The 21,990-nt window shown below is 31.0% G+C and overlaps 1 protein-coding gene across 4 annotated transcripts in view; it reads right to left on the reverse strand.

Annotated features, from left to right (window-relative positions):
- LOC143250877 (homocysteine-responsive endoplasmic reticulum-resident ubiquitin-like domain member 2 protein) overlaps positions 1 to 19,910 on the reverse strand; it is a 32,256-nt gene extending 12,346 nt beyond the window's left edge. The window contains exons 1-5 of one of the 4 annotated variants that reach the window (XM_076502011.1): positions 19,589 to 19,806; positions 15,693 to 15,872; positions 9,612 to 9,768; positions 6,715 to 6,804; positions 2,810 to 2,899 (exon numbers count right to left, since the gene is read on the reverse strand). In XM_076502011.1, coding sequence (XP_076358126.1) covers positions 2,810 to 2,899; positions 6,715 to 6,804; positions 9,612 to 9,755 — 324 coding nt within the window. In that variant the 5' untranslated portion in view covers positions 9,756 to 9,768; positions 15,693 to 15,872; positions 19,589 to 19,806. Of the gene's footprint in view, positions 1 to 2,809; positions 2,900 to 6,714; positions 6,805 to 9,611; positions 9,769 to 15,692; positions 15,873 to 19,588 lie in introns of all 4 variants that reach the window. The other 3 variants (XM_076502012.1, XM_076502010.1, XM_076502013.1) reach the window with 3 other exon arrangements.
- Positions 19,911 to 21,990: the final 2,080 nt, after the last annotated feature.

Consider the following 21,990-nt stretch of genomic DNA (forward strand, 5'->3'; position numbering starts at 1 on the left):
AGATCCACACACACTTTATCAATACATAATCCAAGAACATAGTGATCAGTTTAGTTTTGGCCTGCCTTTACTGTAAACCAACTTCAATCCATTGTGAACCTGTCTCATAATAATAAAATTGTTCAAAATTAAATGTAACTAAAAAAGAAAAATAAGTTTTTGAAGAAGACAAAGCAGCAGTAAATGATATTTCAAAACCACTGGAAGTGACACCCACTGGAAGTGACACATTCCTTTATTGTCAGAAAATGATATTCACCAGCAGTGGAAGGTGTTGGTGAGACCATCAATTAAACTAAAACATATATTAGCCAGTTTTGTAGGTTTTTAATCTTAATACCAAGCTTTTACTGGCTTTGTTCACTTTAAAACAGTAGTTTAATTCTCAAACTACATAATTTAATTTATCTTACAGACTTACTGCAAATTTTATTGTTTGTTATACTTGTGCAATATTCTAATAGTTCAAAACATACACTTTGGAGATTTGGATTTAAGTTACGACTTTTATTATAGAACAACTATATACTGTGTAACAGGCTCAATCTATAAGTAACAAATTTAAGAGAGGAACCAGCATGGGTAAGATAAGTATGGTTTGGCATGTTTTGAATTTTGCACAAACCTACTTGAGGGCTGTCTGAGCAAGCCATCCCTAGTTTAGCAGTGTAAGACTAAAGGGAAGGCAGTTAGTCATTACTACCCACTGCCAGCTCTTGGGCTACTCTTTTACCAATGAATAGTGGATTGACCATCATATTATAACACCCCCACGACTAAAAGGGTGAGCAGGTTTGGTGTGACAGGGGTTTGAACCCTTGACCCTCAGATAATGAGTTCAGTGCCTTAACCATCTGGCCATGCTGGACCTAAGATGAGTATGTTTTCAGTACATCACATAACAGTTTTAGTACAAGTACAGATTACATTTCTTTAGCAGTGTTACAGACCCAATAATTTTATAAAACAGATTTTATTTTGATAATGAAGTGCTTCATTATTAACAAATTACCTGGTTAGAAATTAAAGAAAAAAAATTTGTTTGATTAATATACATTACAAAATATCCAATTTAATTATTTGCATAAAAACACTTCAAGAAAAACTATAATACTGATGTTTTAGAAGCAAAAACTCTTTGTTCACTTTCCAAAACTAGATACTGCTACAAAACAGGAGAGAAAGATTAATCAAAAATGTGTAGACTAGTTACAAAAATGAATATTTTCTACCTTAAGAAGTTACTTTTGTTTTTACTTAGTTAACACTTTTATTACACGGTCAGTCCCAGGTACTGACCTCATAACTGTTTTGCATTTCTTGTAGTTTTCAAACTACAACTTTTAATACAGGAAGTACATCTTCACAGAAGTTTGCCAAATATCAGAAAACATTACATTTGTGTACGAAAACCTCGTAAGATTTAAGTAATGTTTTGCTATGCATGTTTTCTTTTCAAATTATTCTACTAAATATGCAAAGTAATTTTGATTTTAAAATTTAAAATAATTTTATGCATCAGAAAATTTTCAAATTTCCTATCCAAAATCTTTATAATCTCCAGATAGCTATCAAGCAATGCTTTAGAAAAAAAACAACTATTTTGTTTATTACTTTCACTAACAAATATATTGGTCTTCCAGCAATGTCTGGCTAATAATACAGGCTTTGTAATGACATGGAGCACGTGTATTCTTGCTACCATAATCAATAATACAAAAATTGGCTTTTGCAAAGTGACCTGTCTTAATTGTGTTTTAGTAGCACAGTATTTTGTAAAATAGTCACATTTCAGTTATAATACATTATATATGTGTATGTACATTATTATTATTATTTACAAATAAGTTCTTCAGCTTGTTTTTTGTAAAACACAAAACAGTAAATACAAAAATAAAGCAAACAATTGTTTCTTCTAATTATGAACTTTGAACTTGTTTGATGATTGTTGTAAATTGCTAAGCCTTATCCAATTTCACATATGGAGAATGTGAAGCAAAATAATTTTTTTAAAGTTTAAAATGTACATTTTGAAATAACCGAAATCATAAATTACTATAACAATATCACAGAATTCCACTACAATTTATTAAGCCCAGTACCTAAACTATATTTGGGTCTACAAAAAATCAAACTCACTAATGTCTTACCACATGAAATCTAGTAAGTAAGAGAGGAAGCTTTTTACTCAAACACTTTGCAAAAGCTGAGTAAACCACTAGGGGACATTCTGAGCTTTCAAGTGGTTATTCACATATTAGAGACAGGTGTACATGCATGTAAGCATTTCCAAAAATAGAAAGATGTGGGTGGGGCCACTGTGTTTGATTTACCAATTGTAGCAATATCTCAGTAAATATAAAAGATAGTAGGTTCTTATTTTAAATTCTAGCTGGCCAGTATCAGTATCAGTTTACTAATTCATTATAAACTAAATACTTTGCATTTTAACATCATAAACACCTAATTTGAACCAAAGCTGCATTCAACATACCATGTGACACACAAAAATCAATAATTTGTACAACTGTATTCAATGTATAATACTAAACTAAGTTATAATCTGCAATTTCATACAAAACTTATTACCATACATTCATAAAATAATAATTCAATAAAAATTTAAATGTTAAGTCTACCAAAGAAAGACCTGTAGTGAGAAGGTTAAGACAACCTGAGTAAGATACCCTGTAAAGTTTATAAGACCATTTAGGAAACACTAAATATGTTTACAAATTATGCATCCTGGTGAAAGTATAAAAATTAACATTTTTTTTTGTTTCCCTATATAAAACTCAAAAACTTGTACCTCTCTGGTTTCTTCACTGGAATCTGTCATATCTGCTTCTTTTATTGTTGAACATACAAGATGAACTGTATGAGTTTGGTCTTCTACATCCTGTTAAAAAGAAAACGAAAATTTTAGGAAACTAAAAAAAGACAACTTATTTTCATGTGAAAAAACTTATATATAGCATAAAACATTTGCATCAGCATTATGAATGAATTTTTCTCTATTAGAACATGCTTTCGATATAAACACACAACCAGGTCCTGGCCTAGTCTTAAACTTGTACAGAAAAAAAGGAATTATCATTTAACTCACTACATATCTAGTAGATAACCACATTTCTGACAGGTTTTAGCTTCTCTCAACTATTTTGGTTAGATAATTTTGCAATATCATGAACAACTTACCATTAATTATTACTTTTATGTCATACATTAAAGAGGTAAAGAAATGTGAAAGAGATAAAATAGATTAAGAAAAATATTACTTTTAAAACTGTGGTTATAATTTATTAACTTGGTGACATTTCATACAAATGCTCTTTCTCAAGTCAGAAACAAGCCTGTCAGTTAACACATTATTGGTGAACACATCTAAATAGCTTACATCACATAACATTATACATCTATAAACATTTTTCTTTGGTATTTTATCCATGTCTAATATTACAGAAGTTGCAAAAGTTTGTTTATGGATTAAAAAATGTTTTCTTGAAATGTTGTCAAGTCAATAAATTATCACAGTTTTTAAAAGTGATTTTTTCCTCCAAAAGGTTAATTTTTATAATGCAAAATATGGCTTAGGCTCATTATTAATGCAACAATTTATATCTATTAGTAATTATTTTATTTTATTGAAACAGCTCTTCAGACAAAAGAGTATTTGTAACAAATAAATTTCCTAAATTCTGTTTTCCTTATATTTACTTCGTAGCTTTTGTTTTTTTGAAACTGCACCAAACAAATTCTGATTAATATTTTTTGTTGAATTTTATTCCTAGAAGTTGAATTTATGTCCATACAATTATTGCTTTATACATAAAAACACTAACAATTATTTAAATTCAGTACTTTCTTAGTTTAAAAGCTGTTCATCAAAAAGCAAAAATCCTCAACAAGAAATGCTCACACAGGGGTTCTCAATAAGGGGGGGAATTTTAGGATTTCAGGGAAGAAAATTGGGACCACAGATTGGCAGACTCAAACTGTTGGAATATTGATCTTTCTACAAACTACAATCTGTAGAATCGTAGTTTGTTTTTTATTTAATCTGTGACATTCAATTGAGTTTATTGAATGTCACAGATTAAATTAAAAATAAAGATAAATATTTCACTTTTTAACTGTGGAAATATTCCATGTGTAGTTATCTTTGACTTATTCTTGTTTTTTTATTCACGGAATTGGGAGCCCATCATGAGTGTCAAAAAAAAGAGGGTACAATGATTCATATATTCAACATGGAATAATGTCCATCATCATCATCAATGAAGAAGAAAGGCCTCATTGTGTTATTTGTATCAAAGCTTTGTCAAATGATTCATTGAAACCAACAAAGGTGAAGCAACATTTGCAGAATGTTCATCCTCAACACAAGGACAAGAGCAAAAGCTTTTCTGAATATCACAGAAATGTTCTCAAGAAGATGAAGCTGGATTCAACAGGGGCATACCAAGAAATGAACCAAAAGGTTATTGATGCTTTTTATATAATAGCACTGGAGATAGCAAAGCAGAAAAAACATATACAACTGGGGAAACTTTGATCAAACCCTGCACTCTCAAAATAGTAAAACTGTCTTGGGAAATGGATTGGAGAAACAACTTGCAGCACTTTCACTATCAAACAGTACTGCTCAAAGGAGGATCAGCGGCATGGCCATTGACATCAAGGATAAAGTTGTGCAGATCAAGTCTGTAGCATCTGGCTTATTTTCAGTTAAACTTCATATGATGTAGCATCATATTCCCAGTTGCTGGTATTTGCAAGATATGATCATTCAGGTTCATTTAAAGAGTAATTTTTTGTTCACCTCTTGAAACAACTACCAAGGTCTCAGATATTTTGGAAAAGGTTTCATCTTTCTTTGAATCAGAATATCTTTTGTAAAATAATGTCTGTGGGCACTTTACAGAAGGAGCACCAGCTATGTTAAGGACAAAATCTGGATTTCAAGTTTGTGTAAAAAAGCAAGCTCCAAAAGTAAAAGGCATTCATTGTATGATCCATTGTCATGCACAGGCCTCAAAAACACTTCCAGCTCCACTAGAGATGGTTTAAACAATTCAAATTGTGAATTTTGTCAAAGGAGGAGCTCTCAACTCATGACTTTTCAGGCAGTTATGTACTGACATGGATGCACAAAATGTTCAATGGCTTTCAAGAGGAAATGTAACTGAGCAAGTATTTGAGCTTAGAGATGAGCTCAAATTATTTTTTGAAGTTCAGGGTAAGATGAAATTTTTTGCCTGGCTGGATGATGAGGAATGGATCATGCACCTTGCCTGTTTGGTTGACATTTTTGAGCAGCTAAATAAACTGAATCTTCAGATACAAGGAAGGAATACAATCATAAACTTCATGATTCCTTGAAAGCTTTCATAAGCAAGCTGGAAAAGTGGAAGAGAAAGGTCAAGATAAAAAATGTTAATATGTTCAAGAAACTTTTATCAATTATTGTTACTGGTGGTGAAGAGCAAGTGCTTCCAGAATTTACAAAAAATGAAATTTTGTTGCATTTGACAGCACTGGAAAATGAATTCAGTTGATATTTTCCTAAACTCGTTGATGAGGAGTTGGATTTAATGCAAAATCCATTTAAACTGTCAGTTGAAAAAGTTCCTGATGATTGTCAAGATGAATTTCTGGAGCTGAAGACTGATTCAGGAGCAAGAGATATGTTTGATGAGAAATCAATCACAGAATTTTGACCCTTTATGTGAAATTCTTATCCAAAAGTGGCAGAAAGAGTTATCCATGTATTGCTTCCATTTGTGTCGACATATCTTTGCGAGTCAGGCTTTAACTCTGTTGTAAATAAAATCTAAACAATGAAGTAGATTGGAGGTTGAAAATGACTTGCATTGTGTCCTTTCAAGCTCTCCTCCATGCATCCAAGAATTGGCGAAGAAAAACAATCATAGGTTTCTTATTGACTGTGATCTTCATCAGAATAAAATGAATTACAATATCCTGGTATTCTATTGGACTTTTTGTTTATTGAAGTATGCTTCAACAACTGTAAGTCTGTTATTAGTTGTGAATATAAAAAAAACTACTTGTATACCAAGTTCTAAAATCCATCATCATTTTCTATTGCTATTAAATTTGTAAAACTACATTATAAAAATAATCCAAGTAAGTATATATGTACTAATATAGAAAAAATAAGAGATTTTCAATATTATATGCATATAATTTAAAATGCATCTTTTGAGTCGAACAATCTTGGAAAGGGAGTAATGACATTCTGACATATGGTGAAAAGGGTGCATGGGACAAAAAAGGTTGAGAACCACTGCACTAGCTGTTACAGTAACCATAAGTCTTTTCACTTTCCATCACCTCAATGATCAAAATGTCTCCATTAATTATGCTTTAAGTACTTTGAAAACATTTCTAATGTGACAAATGACAATGAGTGTAGGTCAAAATCCATTCACATAAGAATCTAAAATGTTACCAAAATGTATTGCTATTAATAATGTATACATTCGTACAAACAACAATTTCACACAGCTGAAATACTTGAATACATTTTTATTCCATGGAACTGAACTGAGATTTCTCTGAAAGGACATCAAGTGTTTTACTTTATATATCAAATCTACTAAATAAGTCTTACTTAATAACTTGTACTGAATAAGCTTCACTACAGCAAGAGTGCTTTCAATTGCATAACATATACATGTGGCTCTTTCTTACATGGTTACTAACTTGTCTCAAAACATCCTTTAGCCTGAGGTGATCATGTAACAGCCGTCCAGAGTAAATAAGCCTTTGGTCTTCGGCTTTCTAAAGACAAAAAAAATTTAAACAAGTTATTTTTGAAGGATTTAAAAATGAAACTAAAATATATAGCATAATATTACAAAAGTTCATACATATAAAATATTACAAAGAAAATAAAGGGTACACAATTTCCTTTTCTACAGTCAGCAAATTTAACTGCACTGTTTAAACTTCATTTGTACTCAAGTACAAATAGATAATCCTTATTTAATCTTACATGTTTTCAATTAAAAGTTATTTTAAAAATCTCATATGCTCAAACACAGATAATAAATCATTAATAAATTAATACAACTGTTGATTTTAATACAAATTATTTGCAGTTATCAAAATGGGCAAAAAATCTTATAGTACCTACTTATATAAAGTTCTAACATACAACCATACAAGTAAGCTACTAAATATTATGTACTTTAAAACACGTATTACATAATAGTACTTTGGTCAAGACCTTCAACATGTAATTATGAAATACATGCAGGACTATGAAAAATTATAGTGCTATCAAAAAACAGCCAAAAGCAAAATGATAAAATATTTTACCATTAAGGTGAAAGTCCATATGAAGAATAATTGTTTTATGTATGTCTAAACTTACAGATATGATACATAAACTGATATGCAACTTTCTGATGTACAGTAAAATGGAAAATATATTGAAAAAAAATTTTTTTTTACTAGGAAAAATATTTACTTGAAGTAAATCCCTATCACACAGAAGAAAGATGGTATTGCTAATATACATGTATTTTGCTAAATAAACTACAATTAATTAACTAATAGCATCTCACATGACATTGTGTCAATAGCTTGTACCATTAACCAGTACAGTAACAATGTAATTCAGCTTAAAAGCAGGTGTATTTATTCACATACATAACATGTACAGTTCTTCAGAAATGACCAATCACTGAATAGCATTTACAACTAGTCAAAAGAAGCTAAAATAATCACTTTATACAATTGCTTTTTTGCAATATTACTTGGAAGTAGTTTCAATTGAATAATTTTTCAGTATTTACATCATGAATTACAAACATTTATAATTTGACAAAGAAAATGAAGCAAATAATTACATTAAATTTACTAAATCTAAAAGACTGTATAAAATAATAGTATTAAAAAGTCCTTTCAAAATTCTCTTTTAAGACTACTGTTTTAAAATTTAAAATGATGCATATATTTGAGGAAGAAAAAAGACAAAGTGAATATCAGTGCTGAAGGTTATTGAAGTACATGTACAGTATCAATAATCACATATATTGACCAAAAGAATCTAAAACTAACTACAACATAATATTTGTGTACAAGCAAAAACAAATGTAATCTACAGACAATATGAAGTAAGTATGCTTGAGAAATGTTAGTTTTATAAGACATTCCATAAAAAAACAACTTGTATTTTGACCAAAGTCTCTTAGCTAATAATGTTTTGTCTTAAACTGTTTAGGAAAATTTTCTCCTGTTTTAAGTTTTTAAATGAAGTGCTTTCAATAATTATTAATAAACAACATTATAGTCCTAGAATACCAATGAGATCCAAAAGTCCAATCAAATTTCTAAACATCTCTTTTAAACTATGTTTGCATGAAATTGTTTCTGGATTTGTGACTTTGATCACATGGTCCCTAATAGTATAAAAGTAATAAAAGTTGTAATGTTAATACCATACATACTACAGTTACTTCCATTACATGAAATTCACTTATTTATAATGTAAGATATATAGCAATAAAAAAAATTCACCCTTTCATTTTAGGCATCTTTTTAAATATGATACAATGTACAGATTCTACTCATACTAAATGATATGTAATCAAAGTTGGTAGTTCAAAAGTCAACAAAAATATGATTTTAGTCATATAAAGGGCAACAGAAATCCTATTCTGCAAAACACATGGTGAAGATACTTTTCAAAATATTTTTAGAAACATATCACCAAAAAATATTCCATAGAGAAGTCAATAGAAAAAAATAAAGGTCGACATGGACACCTGAAATATTTTGAAAATTAAGTACTCTAACAGCAATTCTGAGTATATTTGAGATACAAAATATGAAAATTTTCAGGTGAAAACTCCACTGTTTCTCTTAATGAAAGGGCTTATCTATTCTGGTTCTTTACCCACAAACAATAAACAGTCAATTGCTATGTCCATTACATTAGCAAATAACCCTATTATTGCCCATATGAAACCAGTGAAGTTCCTACCTAAAGTTGAAAATTTTCAGCTTTCAGAACAAATGTATTCCTTTAGAATCAAGTATTTTCATCTCAAAGACCTGGTATTTATTTATATTACAACATGTGGCTAAAATAGTTCATGTAACTGTCAAAATGTGACTGATTGTCACCATGATGAAAAATATCTATACAGTTTTCATCCAAGTTTCATGGTTCATTTCAGGATAAAAGTTTTGATATATCTAATAAATATGTTAACATATGAAAAGATGTTGGTCCAATGATTAGGTTTTTGAAGTTGGATGGTGAATTATAAAGATTAAAACCATGTATGTATCCACTGAAAATTGACATATAGTTTCCAGAAATAGTCATCTTTGAAATTTATGTTAACATGTATTTGATTTTCATTGTACACTTTATGTTTATAAAATAAATGTAAATATTTACTCACATACATAAAATTTTCTCTCTTTTCCACTTACTTTTTAAAAGCAGTTTTATTGTTTGATGCATTATAAAACCTGCAGAAAACACACACACACACAGAAAGGTGATACAATATCTCACTTATTATCAAAAGCATAAATATATATAAGTAATAAATATTACAAGGGAAACTTACTGGTTTGCATGAATAGACATCTGATAAATGACTTTTTAGCTTTTCTACTGTCCAGTCCAATTCACAGTCAACTGTTTTATCTTCTACTTTCTGATTTGGAACTTTCACAACCAATTTCACAGGCATACTAAGGGTTGTCTCCATGTCAATTTTTTTTCTTGTGGAGTAAAAAAAATAGTATTAAAAGCACTAAATACATAAAAGAAAATCACAAAAAGACATGTATACATTAAATAATTTTAAATATGCAAGTCAGCAACTCACATAGCAAAAACCAATATAAACCTGTGATAGAGTAACATATATAAAAACAAGGTTTTGAGACTGATATTCCATGGGTAGTGTGACACTACTGAACATTAATTACTTTTGGAAAGGGTATGTAACAACCCTTTCTGATCCAAGTATTCATAACCCAGATCATAAAGATGTACAGGGTGTTTGGAAAGTCACTGTGTACTTACATATTTATTAACAGACATGTTTCAATATAGAATACAGGAGGTAAGTATGAATGATAATTATAAACAATGTTGAAAGTGACCCCTGTTGGCATCAATACAGGCCTGGATCCTTCTTATTTTGTTTCTAAACACTGCTATCAGTTGCTGGATTTAAACAGACTGAATAAAATATGATTATAAAACTGCACAGTGACTTTCCAAACACCCTGTATTTAGATTATGGATATCCTTTATACTTAATGGTATTGGAAAACAAAGAAATATGCATCATCTTGGGATACCAGGGTCATTCACAAAGAGATCTGCAACAACTTATACCCCAAAAGTAGTAAGCAGAGTGTAATATACTGTAACTAGTAAGAATCCACAAACAGAAATGTCAGTAACAAAATGCAGTCCATGTGCCTCAGGTAACTAACACAATCAATGACCTCAATACAGACACAAAGATAAGACTTCAAGAGATGACCCCCACTGATGAATGAAATGGGTATTTATGCTATTCCATATGGAGACATACTGGTTACATTAGCACATAACAGAGCCTTCTACAGTAGAAACTATGTTTCAGGGTTCTTGTAAATATACATGATCATCAGGAAGAGTACAAACAGACACAATAATATGTGCTGTAATTATTTGGTGAAGCTCCAAAAATCATTTTAACAAAAATTAACTAAGCCCCCTATTGATGCCTGATATCTCACCAAGAGATTACACTTTACACATTACATTAATTAAAATAGACTTTGAAAATTAATTGCAATATTCTCTACCAATTGAAGTTATGTTAATATGACTGAAATAAACTAATGTCCTCTGAGATTAGAAAAGACTCCAAGGTCTGTCAACTATGACAAATGAAAAGAGAAGTTTTAATCCTTAACCTTATGTGCATATGCTCAGTTGATTTGACAGAAGCCTATACTACTGAACTTACGTTTACTAAATTCTGAATTTACATAAGTATATCTTTCTGAAGTCTAGTAGGCTTTCAATAAACATTAGAAGTAGGCTGCAAGTAAAAATCAGAATTTTTAATATGCTATTTTTGATAATTTGTCATGAATTTATGGAGACAGTGTGATTCTGATAAGTCTAAATGCAGGTTAGTTTTTATTAAAGAATTGAAATACTTATTTTGATCTATAATTTGCATAACCTATCAAATCTCCTAAATGAATATCACTTTCTTTCAGTAAAACATTATTTTATCTTATTTTCTCTACATTAACCCTTTCTACATGGATCATAGGTCAAATGCCATGTCACCATGATTATTGATTAGTACATGAATTTCGGTCAATAAGCTTGGTATTAAACTGTAAATTATAATTCAGATTTTTGTACTATACATTTAAATTTCTTAATTTAAAAATAAATATTAAAAAACACCTACACAGCACTGGTTCAGTTTAGACATTGATGAAGTCAAAATACAAAGTCTATACTTTTGTATGACTTAGAAACTTAAATAACCAACATGAATGAGCTAGAATATAAAATAAAAACCTACTATTTTTCTATTTGCTGAGATTTGCTCATGCATTGAATCAAACAGTGGCTCTGATCACCTCTTTCCATTTCTGGAAATGTCCCCCTATACACACTTGCTTCTATCTTTGACATGTAAATAACTAATCAAAAACTCAGAATGTCCCCCTAATGGCTTTCTCAGCCACTTAAGTATTACTACATCATTTCATTTTTCTGATACAACATTTAAGGTAGCAAGTTCAGCCTTTAGTCTGTTCAAAATTTCGTATTTTTTTAGTTTTAGGCACAAGTTATTAAACTTGATAAATTACAGAGGACTACTAGAGTACTGATATAACAATTTATAATTTTATATATATATATAAAACATAAAAAATTAAATTGTTTCACATCATCTGTGTGTGAAAGTTTAAAAGGCTTAGCAACCTATGGCAAGCAGCAAACAAGTTCAAAACTCATAACTAAATGAGATATTATTTGATTGACTTCTTTATCTACTGTTTTATGTTTTGAGAAAAATAGATTTAAGAATTTATTTGTAAACAGTAATACTGTATAATAAAATGCATGTAAAGTATAATAATTAAAATACATAATATATATATAAAATTGTATAACGTTATGAGATTTAAGTTATTTAGTCTAAACATTTTGTTTTCATGTTATAATCTACAGTCATTCTAGAACATAAAGGGCATAATCTGTGTTTATTTACTAATTTTTTTAATGGTAGTTATGAGATCTATCAAATAGACTGAATCCATACAGAAATTCATAACTGAAAACAACAGATAAAATATATATTGTTTTCTTAAATATTAATAGATTTTGCATGTCAAATTTGAAAATATTCTGATGCATAAAAGTATTTTAAATCTTAAAATGAAAATTACTTTACATGTCTGATAGGCAAGAATGGAAAAGACATAGGACATGAGAAAAACATTACATAAATCTTAATACTATATTATTAACATTTTTTCTTTTGCAAATGAAAGCCTTCTAATGCTTACTGATAATCTGCTAAATTCATGAACACATACTTATTTAAAATTCAAGCATGAAAACCACAGAACCATAAAATGGTTACAAGGTCAGTCCTGGGGACTGAGCCCATGCTGAACAAGTTGAGCTATATCAGAAATGTAAAAAAAATAAGAAGTTAAAAAATATAAAGTAAATCTAAGTTACATTTTTTCTTTCTAGAATGACTGCACAATTTATCACTAGAGCTAACAGACTAACTATGGGTCACTTAATTTTATAGTTTTATAGCTACTGAGGACAATTTCAGCATAAAATAATGGCCAAACACCATAAAGGCAAACAACAAAGCAGAAGTAAAAGATTGCCAATCACAGTGCCTAAATGGAATAGCTTCATGAGGAATATTGCACAATATGACCTTTTCTTTCTATTGATTACAAATGAGGCAACAACAAACAACAAGAATCATTACTATTTTTTAGAAAGATGGGATGAGATAGGAGTAGACGATATGTGGGTTTGACTTTCTTGTCTGTACGTCACAAGAAGCTTTGACATTCTAAATTTACATTTCGGTATAGCAATATTTCAAAATAAGTGTTTAATTGGTGGCAAAAGAAGAAACTCACATGGGTAAAAAGAATATTTAAAATGGTCAATCTAGAGAGAAGAAGAGTCAGTTCAGAAGTGAAAACAGAAAATTTATTTCAATATTTCGCTTTGAAAGTCAAGAAACTGAATCTCAGATAGCACAGAAAATTTGAATCACAAATTACATTTTTATGCAAAACTTAGTGACATATATTGAGAATTAGTTTTTAATTATATTTTGAATGCCATACATACTATGACCCCCACCAATAAACACTGGATTGTAAAAATAAAGTTAGCCCAATAACAACTATATCTGAATAAACATGTCAAGTTTTGCACCAAAATTTTATAAAATGAAATGACAGATTATATATACAATGTCTTTATAATCTTTATAATATAAAGATTTTAAAAACTTCCACTCTGTCCCTGATATCCAATTTATAAAAATTAACATTGAATACAAGTCCAAAAAGCCAGACTTCTTGAAAAATTAATACAAATCCCAAACAAAATTTACAGAAGAACTTTATCACATTTAACATACACAATTGAAACTGCTAGATACTTCTCACTCCACAGTGTGTTAGCACCAGCATCTTGGTTGCTCTTCTGTACTGCTTTTTAATAAAATTAATCTTTCCTACAACAAAGATTAAAACCAAGAAAAGCATTCCAAATGGAAATTAATAAATCTTGTATAAAAAACAACAACAACCTTATTCCTAAATTAATAATTTCCATCTTTGACTCAGTTAATGTGAGCTAATGTATTACAATCAGTTTCTAAAATACTTCTCTATCTTTATACTACCAATATCTTCATAGCAGCAGGTCTCAGCTTCTGTATACAGTTACCCTTTGCTTTTGTGAGAGGCAGGTTCTAGAAAATGCTGGAAATGCTATAGCAATGAACAGCATTAGTAACAGAGATGATTGGCAGCAGGCAAAGGATTCAGAGAAACACTGTGGTTGAATAAAGACTGATAACATATGGGATATTGTGGTTCATGGTGCAAGAGCATGGGATGCACAGTGCAGCACAATGGAAGACTTGCACTAGTTTTAGGGATGGACTCTAGCTGTACCAAAAATACTTGAAACTGCAAGTGGTAAAACCCCAAATGTCAAGAAAAAAACTGTACAATGAGATTCCAATAAAACATATATGTGAAGCAGCACCAAACTAGACTACAATATACTTTTACTTTAATGATGTCTAAAAATAGATTACTGCACTTTACAAATCATAGATGTCAAACTGAAAGGTACAAATTATGATTCTTCAGAACATTTTGAAAAATACACTACATCTCCATAGTTTTATTATTAAAGCATTCACCAATAATTACCAATATACCAAAGAACATTGGCTTGTTTCATTAGTAGAGCATTCCAATGTTAACAAATACTTTTCTAGGTGTACTGTGTATCAATTACTACCAATGCTTTTGAAACAATATCACTTTGTTTCATTACTTGGGCATTAGAACATTGCTGGACTACTTTAATAGGCACTGTGTTCACCCATTAGTGTATGTGCATAAAGCAATACTGGCATGTTCCATTACTAAAGCATAACAATGTTGTCAGACTAGTTCATTGGATGGAGTGTGATACGTCATCCACTGGCCAAGACAATGGAAGACGTTATATTCCTGCATATTGCTTTTTTTACTGCTGTATTTATTGTTGTTCAGCAATACATAAATAATTTGATTTTAAGATTAAAAATACTTTTACACATCAGAAAACAGACAAAATTCACAAGCAAAATCTCTATAACTTCCAGATTATTTAAAAATTTCTTTTGAAAAATTTTATCTATTAATTTCCATAATATATCTCTCTATGGGTCTGGTTGATTTGACCACTCTTGTAACCACCATAAAGAAAATTAAGAAACAGATATGAATTATGGTTTTTACATTCTAGAAAGACTACAAATTATAAACACAAAACCACAACTGTTTAGTCTAAATAATTTAAATCTCATAACATTATCCATCTATCTATCTATACATATATATATTTTAATTGACCTTTCAGTCGTGTCCAACATTACAGAAGTTGCAATGACACAACATACATGCACTCATATTATTGTATCCAACAGTATAAAACTGGCTTTACACCCATCTTTATTTTGTTATAGTGGACCATTATTTTGTAAAATATAGTCATTTATTACTTATGTAACATTACTTGTGTGTGTGTATTATTACCATTTACAAATATGTTTTTAATTTTCAGTTATTTTCTTAAAACATAGAACAGTACATAAAGAAGTATTGAAAACAATGTCTTCTACTTATGAGCTTTGTACTAACCATAATTTGCTAAGCCTTGTCAAATTTTACAAGTGGAAGATGTAAAAAAAAAACAATTTTCCTTAGGTTTAATATATGCATTTTAAAATAACAAAAAGTCAAAAATTACATTATGAAAACTGCAGTATTATATTATAACTTATTAAGCTTAGTAAGCAAGCTGTATGAGAGTTTAAAAAAAAACATATTTCAAGCTCCATATCTCCTACCTTTCTGCTATGGTTCAACCATAAAAGGGAAGGTTTTCCAGTGTTAACACTTCACAGTGTATGAGAACATTCTATCTTTCAATACAACATGCTCACATAAAAGAGTAAAGTGTGTGTAAGGCATGCATTTCCAAATATGGTAGAGTTTGGTGTGGCCACTTTGGTAGATTCACTAAATATCTAAAAGATATGAAGTCCTTATTCTATATTTTAGCTTGTCAATACCAGGAATTTGAGTTTCTAACTTGTAAGAAACAACAAACTTTGTATTTGAACATCACACAACATCTAATTTGAACCAAAGCTGCATTTAATATACCACGTGGCACACAAAAATTGATATTTAGGATTTGTTTTTAATATTTACTTTTGAATCAAGAAATTATCTAATATATAATATTAAAATTTGAATTATAGCCTTATTGTCATACATTAATAAAATAGGGAGTGTTTCATGAAATTGAATGTAAATCTACAAACATGATGACATGCCCTTTAAACCCTGACAATAGAAAGACCCATTGAAATAGTGTTAAAGCATTAAACTAAATTTTTTTGGTGTTTCTAGATGTATTGAATATATTGATGTACTTATAGAATGATTTGGATCAATTTGTAAGTTACTTTTGAGTACAGTAAGAACACTGGAATGATATGTTAAATACAAATGGGAACACAAAAAACAGTTTGTCAGAAGAAAAGGAACTTGGCATAATGGTGGACAAATCACTTAGGCCATTAACAAACAAGCTTGTTTTTGGCTTGTAAAAAACCTAACAGTTTTAAAGGTGATTTTTCTGTAAAAGTCTAATTTTCTTTATATTATATATATATATGCATACATACAGACACACATTTTAAATTATGTACAATTACAGTTCCTATATCCATTACAATAATACTGATGGGAATAATCTTAACAGTGTTATGAAAGAAAAACATTTTAGGGTTTACGCTGATCATTGCTCATGTCATCCAAGCAGTACACTGTTACTAATGGTAGAGCAAATAAGATTTTAGGTTGAATGAACAAAAATAATACGAATTTAAAAAGGTTATAATTTCATTCTATATCACTGTTTTGGGCTCATCTACCTTGAGTTTATCTTAAAAAGAATATTGAATCCTGGAAAGGAGGAGTAAAAAGATGAAGAGGCTGTCATACAAGGGTGGCTTAAGATCTCTAAAACTACTTTCTCTGTAAAAAAGATTTAAATGGAATTTGATCAAGGTGTCTTATATTGTTAGGGAAGTTGATAGACTTGATGTTTTTTTTTGTTTTGTTTTTTTCCTTACTAATGAAAATGGTACAAGATGAGGAAAATATAAATTTTGGCAAATGTAATATTGACCTATGACAGTTTTTTTCTTTTTTAGCAGGACAACTGACCTTTGGAATGGGTTGTTTTCAGAGGTAATAGATGTAGTAATTTTAATGGAGTTAAGAAGGTTAGATAAATGTATAAATGATAAAAGATGGCTTTCAGTTTTTTGAAGTTTAGTGGATGGGGAAGTCTCCTATAACCAATAGGCTCCTTTCTGTCTAACTGAAGTTCTGGTAGATATTTTGGTTTTAAGCCTTCAGAGGAAAACCTAGAAGAACAACTGGAGGAACTTGGAAACAGCTTTTTCCCTTCATCCTACTTGAGGCTAAGATAGGAGCTGCATCTTGGTTATGAATTTACAGCTTAAGTGGCTGAATTGCATGTTTACAGAATTGGTAACTCAAAATTCAAACAAACGGATGACTTTGGATTGGTAAGGCACCAATACTTTACCAATGCCCAATTAATATGAAGATAGTAAAAGACACTTGGTACAATAAGCAAGACTATAGGTTAATTAAAGTGATATAGAGTTTCTCGGGCAGCAAACTACTCTTTGGAAGGAACTATGGCTAGAGAGAAATTTGTTTGAGGTGGGGAATCTTCGTTATCACTGGTGAAAGGCAACAGAAGAGAGAGGAGTGCAAGAGCAACTCACCTGTTTGATTATTCAGTGGAGTAATGTTGGTAGATGTATCAATTAGTAATGCATTTAGTGAATTTGATGATGAATATTCAGGTCTGATTTACAGGAGAAGAATGGTTGTAAACTATTCAGGTTGCTGGTTTGTTGTGATTTCTGGCTGAACATGGTCTTTTCGAGGCAGCTGGGTCTGGGTTGCTTTTTCCTTGTTGCTATTTTTGTTTCAGTTGTCTTGTTGTTCAACTTCTGTGGTAGATGTTATCTGGGTCTGTTGGTCCTTTAGTGTTGTTTGTTGCAAGCTATGGGTTTTGGTACTGATTGGGTATGTTGAAGGGAGGTATGCTGGTTAGGATTGTGGAAAGACAAGGTTTATGGGTTTTTCTGCCTTGAAGCAGTAAAAGTTAAAAGAAACAACCATGTGAAAGCATGAAGTCTGTTTGGATGGTTACAATTTTTATAAAATGTGAGAGTGGTCCTGATTTCCAAGATATTATTTGGTGAATTGCAAGGATATATGAATGGGTGGTAATTTTGAGAGCCTGATGGATTTCATCAGTAGCAAAGGATTGGTTAACATTTCTTTAAAAGATAGCAAGTAGGCTGGAACTGCTTTTAGAAGGACCCCAGGTTACAGGTGGGTTTGAATACTCTGATCAGCATAAGTATCTATGCTCATCTGAAGTCTTGGGCTGAAAAAGAATACCCCCTTTCCATAGTTATCTGATGAGTTTAAAAATTCATTTAACTTGAAGTTTATAACTTCAGATAAAGTTTGTTGCATGCCACGGATAGAAGTTGAAAGTTAACCCATCAATTATTACCAGAAGCATCAGAGAAGTGGTGATTAGCTTAGTAAGGGGAAACATAGCTGAAAAAGTCTCACTGGCTCGATAACTAGGCTGAGAACTCTGACTTTATCTTTCAATGTTATATGTGGGACACAGATATAGCACTAGTTCATCCCTTAGTTAGCATTAAACAAATATTTAGATGCTCCCCTTCCACCAACAAGACCCTAGAATGATCCCTAATTGATGAATGTAACTTTTAGTAATATTAACACTAAAGCATTATACTAACATACTACATCATTCATTGCAGTAATAACAGTTTTTCTACTATACTATGGATTGAAACAGCTCCCACAATAGTATTAATGTACATTTTATGTTACATACTTGCAAAACTGAACACATAATGTCTCAAAACACCAAAAGCTCACAATCATAGTACTGTGCAACGTGAGATCTGCACAGGTAATACCATTTCATTAAACAAGTAAGTTTTTAATACTGCCATGCTTTTAATTGCACATTGCTATACATATATATTTTTTGACACTGAATAATGGGAAAATACGTTAATTATTAATTAATAAAAACAGCTTCTTGGGTAGAAGAAGTCTTTCAAAAACATGGGGTCCAGGAGGAATAAACAATAATAAACGGGAATTTTGGAGACAAAAGGGTTGGAAACCAGTTGCCTAGACAGACTGTAGTCATAAAATTTACAAATTCTGCCCACTGCCGCTGTATCAGCTGTATTACTACGAGTCATTGTCATAATACAAATACAGCATATTTTACATTAAAAAAAAAACGTTGTGAAATATCACCGTTATTATTTTGTAATTTAACTTAAAACTTTAAACAACTGAAACTAAAACAATTACAATTAATTAACTAAGCTTAGTCTATGTAATTAATCAAAACAAGCCTTAGGCCTGTACTTGTTTTAGTTAACTTTTGATATTAAACAGTAAATAAGATTGGTATTAATGTTACTAATTATTAATAGAAATACGATTTTGGTTCTCACAAACAAACCTTCCTTTAAGGTTTAACATTAATGTTTTGCTTTTGGAACTTGCAAGTCCAACAGTCCAATCAAATGAAACATGTAAACATATATTTCGGTATCAAACTTACCTTATCGCTTGAAAATTTAATTTCCAGTTAAGAGTTGAAACTAAAACACATGAAATAATTTGGTGACGTAATTTATACTCCCTCCCAGCCCAAATTAATTTTGCAAATACTGTAAACTACGCTTACAACATATCTTAGTCTTGTTTTAATAAACAAAACATTTAGCTTACGTGTTGCACTTCCACACCCATCTAAACCAATGTAAACATGGCACGGGGCATTCCCTGATGCGCTTCGAAAAACCATGGAACTAGTACCAGTCGCGAAATTTATTAGTCGATGAATTATTTTGCTAAGTATATTAAAAAAAAGAAAAGAAACTTTGGTTACGCGTGTGATGTATTTTATAACAATAGTGGTATTAAATTAATTTAAATAAAATAAATGTCTCAAAGATCTTTTAGTTTGAAAAAGTTATTTCTGCAAAATTAGTAGATGTTATTATACTTTTATTTTATCGCAACATTGTTTTTAAAATCATTAACAGAAAGAAAATAATTTCACTTGATAATAATATATTTGTTTGTTTTTGAATTTTGTGCAAAGCTTCGCGAGAGCTATGTGCGCTGGCCGTCCCTAATTTAGCAGTGTAAGACTAGAGGGAAGGCAACAAGTTATCACCACCTATCGCTAACTCTTGGACTACTCTTTTACCAACATCACATTATAACGCCCCTACGGGTGAAAGGGCAAACATGTTTGATGTGACGGGGATTCGAACCCGCGACCTGCGCATTATGAGTCAAGCGCCTTAACTACCTGGCCATTCCGTGCCGCTTACTATTGTTACTTTCTTTATAGTACAAAGCTACATAATATGTTATCTATATGTGATCTTTTGTAGGTGATCCTGTGTGCTAACTGCTTAACCTGAATAGGTTATCTATGTTAAGCCTAGCAAGTATAATGGACCCCTTGAGTTTAGCATTGTAAGTCCGTATGCATGCCGCTGACCATTTGTAGACCACCCTGCATATAAGTAAGTTAAATGATGCAAACATTTTTAAAAGAAAATCCACAAGCGACTTTTATACTCCCCTTGAATAAATGACTGCGCCAGTTTATAATACAAGAAAAAATTATGTCGGAAAATAATGTGAAAAACAAACGTATCGAATTTAAAAAGAGTTTAAATTGGTTTTGTGAAACTGAAGGATACGAAAATTTCGTTTGCTTATTTAATTAAGCATAAAGTTGCATAATAGGCTATCTGCAGTGTGCCAACCACAAAAGTCAAAGTTTGATTTTTTGTTATAAAACCTCAGATTAACGGTTGCTTTCTGATAACAAAAGGAAAAAAAAATTAATAAGAACAAATGAATTTTTAAATTTTGTCTTTCTTTTTTAGTGTTAACGGAATGCGCCCAACATTTTTTGCACATTGAAGTATAATAAACACGTATGCTCTTTAAATTGCTAGATTTTGATATTTTGAATAATAAATATGAAATTAGCAGCATTAATATTATCTCTGTAAGAGTTATCGTCCTGTCTTAGCCAGGCTTCTGTCCAGTGGTGTTGCCAGCACCCTTTTTTTTTGGAGGGGGGATAGGGAGGTGGTTGCCAAATGTGAAGCTTTCTTGTTACCTCTCTTGATTTGAAAACCTGTTAAAAGACTCAATGACTTAAATGCCCGATACATTTTGGTCCAGGCCTGGCATGGCCGAGCGCGTAAGGCGTGCGACTCGTAATCTGAGGGTCGCGGGTTCGCATTCCCGTCGCGCCAAACATGCTCGCCCTTTCAGCCGTGGGAGCGTTATAATGTGTCGGTCAATCCCACTATTCGTTGGTACAAGAGTAGCCCAAGCGTTGGCGGTGGGTGGTGATGACTAGCTGCCTTCCCTCTAGTCTTACACTGCTAAATTAGGGACGGCTAGCACAGATAGCCCTCGAGTAGCTTTGTGCGAAATTCCAAAAACAAACAAACAAACGATACATTTTGGCATTTAATAAACGGTCTGAATTGCTGTCACTTGTGTCATCTTACCACAAAAATTAAATAAAACAGTGAAACCTTACTTCAGTTGTACTAAAAGCACGCTCCTGGCAAGTTCATCTTATTTCTGATGCTGTTTTAAATTTTACAAGTTTTTCATTTGGATGAATGTCTTTTCTATTTAGGAAGCAATCCACTGTGTATGAGCATTAGAACGACCTTAAAAAATTGTAGCAAGTCTTAAACATTGAGAGAAAGTCAGCCACAAGGGTAATAGATTTTTAAGATGGTGACCAAAACAGTACATGTAGATGGCTAAAGGTACAATTTGTCTTATTTTCTGTTGAACCCCAGAACACTAGTTTCTTATGATAGTGGTGCCATCATATCCTTTTCCAATTAGATTTGTGATACCAAGCCCATTATCCTTTAATTTAATTCCGCCAGAATATATTTGTACAACAAT

This window comes from Tachypleus tridentatus, chromosome 5, assembly GCF_004210375.1.
Source record: "Tachypleus tridentatus isolate NWPU-2018 chromosome 5, ASM421037v1, whole genome shotgun sequence".
Classification (NCBI taxonomy): Eukaryota; Metazoa; Arthropoda; class Merostomata; order Xiphosura; family Limulidae; genus Tachypleus; species Tachypleus tridentatus.